Below are 12,899 nucleotides of genomic sequence, written 5' to 3' on the forward strand. Positions count from 1 at the left end.
AGTGGCTACTTGGTCAACAGATCGATTTCTTCATGGGCACAGGGTAGACCGGAATGCCATTCCCCTTGTTGCCAGATGGGGTCATATGCTGATGGAATTTGGGGAAAAGTAATCTATGGCTTTTTCAGGCCTGACTCATGAAAACCTCCTGCAGGATGCTCCATTCATTCACTCTCTTACCCACTCCCACTCCCACTCCCAAGTGGGTGTCAACAGAAAGCCACATGTTGAAGACAAGACCCTATCAGGCTACCCATCTCTAATGATTTAATGGAGTAATATCGACACGGCCGCCCTTGCTCAAACTATCTAGGCTTGACTTAGGTGAGAAAAAAAAATTCTCTTCTGTTCAGCCATTCACTGGGAGTTCAAGGGCTTAACTGTTATAACAATCATTCCTTTAGTTAATACTAAAGTATTAGCTATTATTTTTTAAGCAATCTCTGTTTTTCTCATCTATGGCTTAATTTTTTTAAAAAATTTCTTTCTTTCTTTCTCTCTCTCTTTCTCTCTCTCTCTCTCTTTCTCTCTCTCTCTTTCTTTCTCTCTTTTCTTTTCTTTTCTTTTCTTTCTAAGGCAGATTACAGAGAGAGAGAGAGACAGAGAGATCTTCCATCTGCTGGCTTCACTCTCCAAATGGCCACAATGGACAGGGCTGGGCTAGGCCAACGCCAAAAGACAAGAGCTTGATCTGGGTGTCCCAAATGGGTGGCAGGGGCCCAAGAACTTGAGCCACATTCTGCTGCTTTCTCAGGCACATTAGCAGAGATTTGGACTGGAAGTGGAGTGGCTGAGACTCCAACTGGGTTTCATATGGGATGGCAGCACTGCAGGAGTCGACTTAAACTGCAGTGTCACATTGCCAGCCCCTCACCATCCAGGGCACTAATGTTTTATTACCAACTACACTGAAAAGAGAACAAGCCCGAGTATATTTCTCAGGCTTGGTACTCAATTAAAATCCCATTCTGCATAGAACCGGCCAAGTTATAAAATATCTGACTTATAAGTTAGGATTATTAAAGAAGAGTTTATTAGGTGACCTAACATCCAGGAAAACCCAGAACTGGCTGTGGCAGGCTGAACTCTAAGATGGTTCTCCAAGACCCATGTCCTTGGTGTACATATACTTTCTTTAAGTTACTCAATCAAACATTTATTTAGGTTCTATTGTAAAGACATTTTGGAGATGTATTTAAGGCCCCAAATCCATTGTCTTCAAGTTGAGGAGATTCAGTACATGGGTTTGACTTAACCATATGGCCCCTTTAAAAGCTGAGAAGTATTCTCTGGTCACAGAAGGGAAAGTCAGAGATTCAAGGCACAAAAAGGATTTGTCATGCTTCCGTTTCTTGGACAATGGAAGCTGCCAAGTGTCAAGGAATAGGGTGCTCTCTGGTAACCGCATGTGGCTTCTAGCCAACACGCAACATGGGCTGGCGACGTCAATCTTACAACCAAAGGAAGTGAAACTGCCAACATCGAGAATGAGCTCGGAACCAGATTTTCCCAAGAGCCTGCAGACAAGAACCCAGTCCAGGTAACAGCTGGATTTCAGCCTTGTGATACCCTTGGCAAAGAACTCAGCCATGTTGTCGACTTCTGAACCATGAGCTAATAAATGAGGGCTCTTTTAGATTGCTGCATTTGTTACATGGCAACAGCAAGCACAGACACTGGCTAAATCTGCTACAAGGTTCTGAATTAAATTTCTCCTACACTAGTATACATCACTCACATTTCAGAAGAAGCCTGGCCAACACAACATTACGCTAACACCAGTAAAGGAGAAGAGATCAGGTTTCTTTACCAATTATGGTTACAAGGTCTTGATATCTGTCAGTGATTCACATAGTAACTAATCATACCGGCTTTGGAGTTAAACCCTCTGTATCCAAATGGCCTTGGGAGAATTATTTACCTTCTATTTCCTCATCTATAAAAATCAGATTTTTGGTAAAGATTAAATAAATTAGATAGTGCCTTACATACATTAACTGAACAACAAATTCTACCTTCCTTCTGTATCAAATAAATTCTAATGTTACTTCTCATCTGCTTTTTTGCTTTATTGCTTTTCTATCGTCTAATGGACAATAGAGAAATAGTACCTATGCCAAGATATATTGACAAATAACTGTCTTGAGGAAAGTGCTTCTAGGAACAGAGTAGGAGCATCAGGAATGACCTCAATCTTATACAAAGAAATATTCTGTGATAATGAACTGAGTCACTGTAAAATTTCAGTAGCCAGTGAGGTGACTGGAAGAAACAGCCGAGATCTCGCTGGGAAGGTAGTGCTGGTGAACTCTGAAACTTTACTGGCTGGGGATCCTAGTTATGATGCTGCTGTGTTCCTGGCCCATGACTATTCTGTTGATGGGGGAATGAGAGTGGAGGCAGGGGAAAGGGGATGGAGAGGGAGAGGTGGAGGCAGGGGAAAGGGGCACAAGGAGGGAAGGTTGGAGGTGGGGGCATGTGGTTACGGAGAGGGGTTGGGGACTGTAGGCAACAACACATACACATCACCTAGTACTTCCAGAGTGACTGTATCCTCTTCCAGGTTTTGGCCTTGCTCAGATGGGGCACTAACTTCACAACGATATTTCCCAGCATCATTTCTTGTAACGTTTTTGATGCGTATACTGAAATCTATCATCTCAGCCCGATCTTTAAATTCACCTTTTACAACAAAAAGACAACAATATTAGCAACAACGCAAAGAATTTTCTATGTAATACCCTCTTCAAGTTACTTCATTCGGTAACTAAAGGCATTGATGTTCCTATTAATAAACTTACTTTTTTTCTTTACAATTTAAACATACTTGTCCTTTAAAAAACATTATTTATTTGAAAGTCAGAGTTATAGTGACAGAGGGAGAGGCAGAGACAGAGAGAGATCTTCCATCCGCTGGCTTATTCCCCAGATGGCTGCGATTGTCAGGGATAAGACAGGCTGAAGCCAGGAGTCAAGAGCTTCATCTGAGTCTCCCATGCAGGGTGCAGGGGCCCAAGGACCTGGGCCATCTTCTGCTGCTTTCCCAGGCCATCCGCAGGGAGCTGAATCACAGTAGAGCAGCCAGGACTTAAAACAGTGCCCATATCAAAAGCCGGCTTTGCAGGCAGTGGCTTTATCTGCTATGCCACATCAGCCCCTATACTCAGTTTTAAAACTTCAGAATTATATATGTATGCTGTTATTTTTAATTTATAAGGACCTTTTTGACTATTCAAAAATAATAGTTTCATATGCTTATACTGTATTTTAAAAATTCAGCCCAAAGTCTGCCTCACCCCCTTTCTAGTTTATAAAAATAATCCTATCTCCAAAAACGATGGAGAGCTGGGTTTAACTGGCCAAGATCAATGCTGTACCTGTGGTGGCCCACCTGATACTGCCACAGAGGAAAAGGTAAAGGCAGGACAGTCTTAAAGACATTATTTTGGTTATCTTTTAATTGTAATACAGAATCAAAATACGATTTTGAAGAACATGCAGGTGCCAGAATTGGCAATTGTAGAAAATTTAAATAAAGGCAGTTGTGCTATTTTAGCAGTTTCTAGCCTGCAGACATGCCTTGATAATATCAAAAACAGAGAGAATATGTTAAATTTTCTATGAACTTGAAACAGTTTTTCCAATTAATAATTTAAATCTTTTAAATTTTTCTTCTCAAAGTTGAATACATTGTATTTTTAAATATTATTCATGTTATAAAGTTGTACTTCCTGCAGTGCCGGAATCCCATATAGGTGCCAGTTCTAGTCCCAGCTGCTCTACTTCCAGTCCAGCTGTCTGCTATGGCCTGGGAAAGCAGTGGAAGATGGCCCAAGTGCTTGGGCCTCTGCACCTATGTGGGAGACCTGGAAGAAGCGCATGGCTCCTGGCTTCCGATCGGCACAACTCCAGCCATTGCAGCCATTTCAAGAGTAAACCAGCGGAAGGAAGACCTTTCTCTCTGTCTCTCCCTCTCACTGTCTGTAACTCTACCTCTCATATAAAATCAATAAAATCTTTAAAAAAAAAAAAAAAGTTGTACTGCCGGCGCTGTGGCATAGCAGGTAAAGCTGCCATCTGCAGTGCCAGCATCCCATATGGGAGCTAGTTTGAGTCCTGGCTACTCCACTTCTGATGCAGCTCTCTGCTATGACCTGGGAAAGCAGTAGAAGAAGGCCCAAGTCTTTGGAACCCTGTACCTATGTGGGAGATCTGGAAGAAGCTCCTGGCTCCTGGCTTTGGATCGGCGTAGCTCCGGCCATTGCAGCCAACTGGGGAGTGAACCAGAGGATGGAAGACCTCTCTCTCTCTCTCTCCCTGCCTCTCCTCTCCTCTCTCTATGTAACTCTGACTTGCAAATAAATAAATCTTAAAAAAAAAAAAAAAGGCTAGGAAGCAGGAGCTTCTTATGGGGGTACAGGAGCCTGGGGAAAAAAAATTAAAAAAAGAAATCTTCAAGCCAATAAAAAGTCAATTACCTTATTTTAAAAAAAGTTGTACTTCCAACTTTAAAAAATAATTATAATGGGGTCTGGCGTTGTGGGTGTAGTGGGTTAAGTCCCTGCCTACAGCACCAGCATCCTGTATGGGGTCCTAGCTGATCCGCTTCCAATTGAGCCTCCTGCTAATGCACATGGGAAAGCAGCGGAGGATGGCCCAAACCCTTGGGCCCCTGCACCTATGTGGAAGACCCAGAAGAAACTCTTGGTTTACTCTGGCCCAGCCCTGGCTATAGCAGCCATTTGAAGAGTAAATCAATAGATGGAAGACCTCTCCCCCCCCCTCTGTAACTCTGCCTTTCAAATAAACAAAATAAATCTTAAATATATATATTTTTATAATGGAAAAACTGAAGCATACACATACTTAAAGAACAAAAGAACTCAATGTACCTGTCGTCCAGTTATAACAATCCATGCCTTATCATTTCATCTGTGCCCCTAACCACTGGACATCTAACATTTTGAACTGTCATTATAAACATTCTAGCTGAAAAGTGCATCACGTATTCAACAGGATGAGCAGAGAGTGGAAAGAAACGTGTAACAGTTAAAAAGCCAAAAAGGCAAACAAAAACAATCACTGTTTCTAGTCACTGTGATTACCCACCTGAAAGCCCAGCTTCCTAAGGTTCTCAATAATGACCTCGCTTTCTAGATGGAAGGAAGGAAATATTACGGAGATATTTATACTGAGCTGCAACTCCTGTCCCAACCTGATATCATGTTTCATTCCATTCTCTCAAGGGTTAACCTACTAGGTGAGCAAGGACAATTGCATTTTTTTAAAAGATTTTATTTATTTATTTGACAGATAGAGCTACAGACAGTGAGAGAGACAGACAGAGAGAAAGGTCTTCCTTCCGTTGGTTCACTCCCCAAATGGCCGCAACGGCTGGAGTTGTGCTGATCCGAAGCCAGGAGTCAGGAGCCTCCTCCTGGTCTTCCATGCGGGTGCAGAGGCCCAAGTACCTGGGCCATCCTCCACTGCTCTCCCAGGCCACAGCAGAGAGCTGGACTGGAAGAGGAGCAACCGGGACTAGAACTGGTGCCCCTATGGGATGCTGGCGCTGCAGGCGGAGGATTAACCTAGTGCGCCATGGCGCCAGCCAAGAACAATTGCATTTTGCATCTTTTAGAATGGCGCCAAGAAAGGAGGACGCAGGGCCTCCACAGGGTTCACCTAATTCTATTTTCTCCTCAGTTTTTGTGATTGTTGTGTTTTAGGCCTCAGACACTGTTGAGTTCATTTCACACGTATAAAAACACATTTTCAGTAATCAGTCATGCCCTGTTCTCATTTGTAAATTTAAGAATCTGGGCTGTACATGGCATTCTCTTGCTCTGAGTTGACCAAGTCAACAGCTTCTTACCTTGGAGAGCCTGTTGATAGTATACAAAGGAGACGCTCCGTCCCAGTTTCTTCCACTCTAATCTGGAAGAAGTGGTCTTCTTTGGGTTTTTACAGGCTAAGATAACCTCTAGGAAGAACAACAAAAATATTTATTTTTAATTGTTCATATGAATTTGTATTTTACTTACATAGCAAACATTTTTAAACATCCTTATACTACTTCTTTATATTTCTGTTTATTCATTCATAAATTACATCTACATATACCATGTTGACTTAACCCCAAAATGAACTGGAAATATTAATTCTTCCACACAACAAGTGGGTGATACTATGTTGCTTCTCCTAGTTACTGGGTTTCCATCTGAAAAATGGGATAGTACCTCATAGAGTTGTGAATCTACAAATGTAATAATACATGCAAAACACACAGACCTGGATATAGTAAGAACTTAACAAATGGTAGCTATGGTTAGTTATTTATCTTATTATTTCCAGTCACAAGAGGCAAATAAGATAGTGTCACTTCAGTCCAGCACTGATAAACTGGCCAGCTCAGACTATTCTGTAAAACCCAGAGAAGGTCCATTAGCAGCCTGCATTCTCACACAGATTCTCGGTCAACCTTTTATACAAACACAATAATACAAACCGATATGGTCTTCTAATATGTGCTGCATTCCTACCCCCAAACAACTGCCTATACCCCTGCCTCAATCCAAAGTGTTTCAAAAATGTAATTTTGGGTGGCATACTGGGTAAAGCCACCACCTGCAGTGCTGGCATCCCATATGGGCACTGGTTCGAGTCCCGGCTGCTCCACTTCCAATCCAGCTCTCGACCATGGCCTGGAAAAGCAGTGGAAGATGGCCCAAGTCCTTGGGTCCCTGCACCCACGTGGGAGACTCCAGGCTCCTGGTTCCTGGCTTCAGACCAGTGCAGCTTCAGCCACTGTGGCCAGTTGGGGAATGAACCAGTGGTTGGAAGACCTCTCTCTCTGCCTCTGCCTCTCTGTAACTCTGCCTTTCAAATAATAAATAAATAAATATATAAATCTTTAAAAAAATAAAATAAATAAAAATGTAATCTTAGCGTCAAGTTTAACTGCCTTGATGAACTAAGTTCACTTGGTTACAGGAAATTTACTACAGTTACATTATTAAAGAATTCCTGGAACCTCCAAAGGAACCCCTCTTTTGATCGTCCAAACAAAATGACTGTAGGCAGAAAAATCCAGTGTTTACAAACTGCTTTAATTCGCCAACTAGAAACTCCATTTATAAATATTTCTCAAGTATGTTTCAACCAGGGTCTCTAGATGTAAATCTCAAATTTTTGAGATATTGCTTTTCCCATATGCATATGTTTGACCTAAAAAAGCACAGTATCTTTGGCTAGAAATTATGTTAAACTCTTTTTCATACCTCTGATTTTGATGATAAGCAAATTTAGTGGCATATTTTTAAAGAATGCAGGATATTATTTGGTATAGTAGATTAGATAGAGTAGTAGTTACCTTACCCCAGGCTTTATTAAAAATACATCCATAAACATAGACAAAAGGTCTATACAAATATTATGAAAATCATAACCAGCAGATATTTGTATGTAATAGAATTATGCTTTTTTCTTATATGTGGTTTTTTCTTTTATGTGGTTTCTAATTATTTTTAGTTCTACACATATTGCTAAAGAAATATAATGAAAGGTAGTGAAAAAACATAAAGTAGGGCAGAGAAAAGAAAGGTAAGGAAACAAAAGAGTTGAAAGTTGTTTTCAAGGATGCCTAAAGTTTTTAAAACAGGTTTTACACTATAAAGAGACACCATTTTACAGATGTGTTTGCAACTACAAAGACAAATGTGTGCTATGGGACCCGTCTGAGGAAACAGAGTTCTGTTCTGTTGATTAAGGAGAATGGGTGGCGACCTTCCGGACTCTTGAGCTTTAGATAGGTTTCCTTCCCGTATTTTGTAGAGTTTTCCAGCAATGAGACACACACCCACCTTCATTTTAGCCCATGTCTTATGAATGTGTCTATGTCTTAAGTATAATTTTATACTCAATATCACACTGTTTCATATATTTAATCAAACACACAGTTGTACACACCACTCTTGGTGAACTCTTACTGATTTCTGTCCTCCCTACTCTGCAGAAATAATAGAAAATGTAACCAATGATTCTCCCACAGCCAGTAATTACACTCCAGATTCTCCATCATTAACATGTAAGATGTGGAAAATGGTCCTATCTAATTTGCTCCAGCTGCGGTGAGTACTTACTGTGTGCTCAGCATAGTTCTTGAGTTGTATCAGTGGACAGAACAAAGATCCCCTGTGCTTGGGATCGTACAGTCTAGCAGGGGAAGTCAGGCAAACAGGAAACTCCGTGGAGTGAATTACAGAGTAGGTTAGGAGGTGATGAATGCTGGGGAGAGCAGAGTACAGACAGGAGTGTGGGGACAGAGATGCAAAAGAGGGAATTCATGTAAGAAAAAGTGTCCCAAGTAAGGAAGAGCCATTGCCTAGTCTCTAGGATGTCAATATCTTGATCTTGAACTTCCAGCTTTCAGAACTGTGAGAGAATAAGTTTCTGCTATTTTAAGAAACCCGGCTTATGGTATTTTGCTATGGCAACCTAGGAAGTGAATTCAGAGAAAAATACTGGAATAATGCAGGCATCATCTGAGAATAAAGAACCACCTGAACTTAGACACTAATTACCTTGAACTTCTCTTTCTGTAGCTAAAATGAAACACTCACGGGCAGGTTTTGGCAGAGTGGTTACAACGCTGCCTGGGACACCGTATCCCCTATCAGAGTGCCTGTGTTGGAGCCTGTTCCCCTCCCAATTCCATCATCCTAATCATGTACAGCCTGGAACGCTGGAGGTGATGGCCTAAGTCCCCGGGCCCCAGCCACCCACACTGAGGCTCAGATGGAGTTCCAGGCTCCTGGCTTCAGCCTGGCCCAGCATCAGTTTGGGTGCATCTGCTGAGTGAACCAGAAGATGGGAGCATTCATATTCATTCATTCATTCATTCATTCTCTCTCTCTCTCTCTGTCTCTGTCTCTCTCTCTGTCTCCTTCTCAAATAAAATAAAATTAATTAGCTAAAATTAAATATATGTCAATATACATGAACAGCATAATTCTCTATATTGAGCTGCTAGGCTATTACGCCATAAAATGTTAGCTTATAGCCTAGGCTTGGAGTCAGACTTCTGCCATGTATGAGGAATTTCCAGAGTTCTTTATGAGCCTCCGCCAAGGACCCTGCATAGACACACATCTCTCATTCACGTTGTTTCCAACGTGGACTGGTCTCAGCACAAACTGTCCCCTTTTTCTTGGAGGTACCGTTTTTTTATTTTTTTTTCTCCTTCTTTCTCGTTTATGAGCAATTCTTTGGCCCACTCATGTTGGGTATTTCTCTGTGTGAGTGACTCACACTTGCACGTGAATGTATGTTTATTCCCTCACTGCCAAGTAAATTCTGTTCCTATTTGCACACTTATCAGTCTCCATTGAATATATCTGTCCTTGCGAGAGGCAGTATTCTGGATCAAAAACTGATATATTCATTTTAACATCACTAGTGCGGCCATGTCAGAGCTGGGGAAGGGGAAAAGACGGTCCGGCCACTATCAGCATCCCAGGACTGACCTGATAATCCTGGAGGAAGTGAGGCAGGACTGCTGGTGCCCACAGCCTCCTCACCCCACCTGGACGTGACCTTCCTGGCTGGTACCACTTAGGGGAACCAGAGCTACCCTTACAAAGACACCTGTGAAAAGCAGTCTCTGAAACGGGGCGGTTACCCTATGGATTTCAACTTGAGGTCTCTTTCCCCCTTCCCTGGAGGGAGAGAGAGGAGGAGTATGGAAAGCTGGCCAGACGGGTACAAATGTTAACAAGCCCAACAGATCACAGGATATAACTGATTAAGTGAGTTCCCTGCTCTCCTTGTTAGCTATGAGAAACTGATTTAGCGAAGTTTCTCCTAAAGGGAAGATCACTTCCCACTGCCTCCTTGTTGTCTTTCTGCCCACAGCAAGGATGCTGGGAACTGCTGCCAAAGGATCAGAAAGAAAGCAGGGTTAAGACACTGCTGCTGATGCCAGCATCCGATAAAAACGCTGGTTCGAGTTTTGGTTGTTCCACTTCCAGTGCAGCTCTCTGTTAATGTTCTTGGGAAACCAGTGCAAGATGGCTCCAGTGCTGGGATCCTATACCCACATAGGAGACCTGAATGAAGCTCCTGGCTTCAGCCTAGCCCAGCCCTGGATATTATGGCCATTTGAGAGTGAAGAAGGGCATGGAAGATCTCTCTCTCTCTAACTCTAACTCTAACTCTAACTCTGCCTTTCAAATAATCTTAAGAAAGTAAAGAAAAAAGAAAGAGTTCTTTATGAAAACAACTGTGCATGGATTTCAAACTTTGTACTGGTTGGACAACTGGCATAATGGCTAAGACACTGTTGGTTGGAGCCAGCATTGTGGCTCAATGGCTTAAGCCACTGCCTGAAATGCCAACATCCCATAGGAGCAGCGGTTCAAGTCCCAGCCAGTTGCTCTACTTCAGATCCAGCTCCCTGCTAAAGTACCTGAGAAAACAGCAGAAGATGGCTCAAATGCTTGGGCCCCTGCCACCCACATGGGAGACCAGGATGGGGTTCCAGGTTTATGCTTTTGTCTTGGCACAGCTCCAGCTTTTGCAGCCGTTTGGGGAGTGAACCAGTGCACAGAAAAGTTCACTTCCTCTCCATAACCCAGGCACCCACACGTCTAGCAGGCAAAGCTGCTGCCTGTGACACTGGCATCCCATAAAGGCACCAATTTGAGTCCTGCCTGCTCCACTTCCAATCTAGCTCCCTGCTAATGGCCTGGGAAAAGCAGCAGAAGATGGCTGCAGCGCTTGGGCCCCTGCCACCTGTGTGGGAGACCCGGAAGACGCTCTTGGCTCTTCCCTTTGGCCTGGCCCAGCCCTGGCTGTTGCGGCCATCTTGGGAGTTAACTAGTGAATAGAAGATCTCTTTCCCTCTCTATCTCTCACCTTCAAATAAGTAAATAAATCTTTAAAAAAAAATAAAAAGACACTGCTTTTTGATGCCCACATCCCTTTTGGCAGTACCTGGGTTCGCATTCCAGCATTCCTGCTAAGGTGCACCCTGGCAGGCAACAGCTGATGGATGACCCAAGTAGTTTGGCTCCTTCTAACCATATGGGAAACACAGATCAAGGCCCCAGCTCCAGGCTTTGGCCTGGCCCAGTCTAAGCTGTGCTGGCATTTGGGGAGTAGACAAGCAGATGAGAGATTTCTCTTTGCATCTGTCTCTGTTAGTACCCCCCCACCCCCAATTCTCAAATTTTTTAAAACATTTAAGTTGTATTTACTACTAAAAACAAATTTTTGGAGCTGGCATTGTGGTGTACCCAGTGAAGCCACAGCTACCAGCACCAGCATTCCAAATGGACACTAGATTGAGTTCTGGCTGCTCCACTTCCAATCCAGCTCCCTGCTCATGGGCCTGGGAAAGCAGAGGAAGATGGCTCAGGTCTTTGGGTCCCTGCTGGGACCTGGAAGAAGCTCCTGGCTTCTGGCTTCAGATTGGCCCAGCTCCGGCCATCATGGCCATTTGAGGAATGAACCAGGGGATGGAAGATCTCTTTCTCTGTCTCTCCCTATCTGTTACTCTGCCTTTCAAATAAATAAAATAAATCTTTTAAAAAATTAAATGAGACCATGTATTATATACAAGGATATTTCAAAAAGTTCATGAAAATGGAATAAAAAATACGATTTATTTTGGTACAAAAAATTTTCGATATGTATCTTTCACAGATTTTTGAAGATTCCTCATATTTGGTACACATAGTACCTTGCATCAAGTATGTGCTCTATAAATGGTCATTATTATTTTCACCCATGAAGAACTTCTCTTTAGTTGTAATGGCAAGTTGATGGGACAGAAATCCATATCCTATGCCATCACAAGATTATCTATGAATGAATCGCAAATGAACTAACATGTTACCTACCTCTGGTTGAAACAGCAAAGAAAATGATATACAGATGTCCTATTTTTATTTATAGAAAAAATATATATTATCTAGACACTCTTTTTCTTTTTTTTTTAATTTATTTTATTTATTTGAAAGATTTACTCTCCAAATGACCACAATGGCCAGAGCGAAGCTGATCTGAAGCCAGGAGCCAGAAGCCCCCTCCAGGTCTCCCACATGGGTACAGAGGCCCAAGGACTTGGGCCATCTTCCACTGCTTTCCCAGGCCATAGCAGAGAGCTGGATGGAAAGAGGACAGCTGGGACTCAAACTGGCACCCCCATGGGATGCCGGCACTGCAGGCCATGGCTTTAACTCGCAGTGCCACAGCGCCAGCCCCTCTTTTTCTTTTAAAGTGACTATTTTACTGCCAAATATTCCTTTCACTTGGATTAAGAAAAGGTAGTTATTTACAAAAAGCATTAGTCACAACTTGCAGTGAAATAATCACTTGTAGAAATCATAAACCAAGGTCTTCAAAAGGATCATGGAAAAGTTGAATTAAAATTTTTGGAACAAAACTGTTTTGAAATCCATGCATAGGTTTTTCCACAATATTCCTCTTCCATGAAGTTTCATTGAAAGACCTCTTGCAAATAGAATCATTATGAACTTCTACTAGGATTCTGTCCTGCTATCTTGTGTGTATATTCTCTGTGCTCAAGTTTAAAATCCTCAAAATCTTACGCAATATTTAAAAAGTAGTTCTGAGGAATTAGCAGAGATTGTTTCTGTGGGAAATGTTTGCTAATAAACGTGGATGCACAGCTGTCAGAGGGCTGAGCACTCGGCTTGAGGCTGCGTGCAGAACTCTTGGTCTCTCTCTGCTTGTGGCAGCCCCGTGGAAGTGAGACAGAATGGCAGCACTGGAGAGGTGCATCCCTCAACATCTGAGAAACCAGAGGCAAAACACGGAGTGGAACACACAGACACGCGGATACAGATCATCAAATACTAGAGGCTTTAAGTAAAATCAAG

General features: G+C 42.5%; 1 protein-coding gene across 2 annotated transcripts in view; it reads right to left on the reverse strand.

Moving 5' to 3' along the window:
- The window catches only part of JAM2 (junctional adhesion molecule 2), an 83,091-nt gene that overhangs the window by 20,262 nt on the left and 49,930 nt on the right, over positions 1 to 12,899 (reverse strand). For both annotated transcript variants that reach the window (XM_017346699.4, XM_051819205.3), the window contains exons 3-4: positions 5,873 to 5,980; positions 2,530 to 2,682 (exon numbers count right to left, since the gene is read on the reverse strand). In XM_017346699.4, the coding sequence (XP_017202188.3) occupies positions 2,530 to 2,682; positions 5,873 to 5,980 (261 nt within the window). The remainder of the gene's footprint in view (positions 1 to 2,529; positions 2,683 to 5,872; positions 5,981 to 12,899) is intronic.

This window comes from Oryctolagus cuniculus, chromosome 4, assembly GCF_051225735.1.
Source record: "Oryctolagus cuniculus isolate XC-2025 breed Fujian yellow rabbit chromosome 4, ASM5122573v1, whole genome shotgun sequence".
Classification (NCBI taxonomy): domain Eukaryota; kingdom Metazoa; phylum Chordata; class Mammalia; order Lagomorpha; family Leporidae; genus Oryctolagus; species Oryctolagus cuniculus.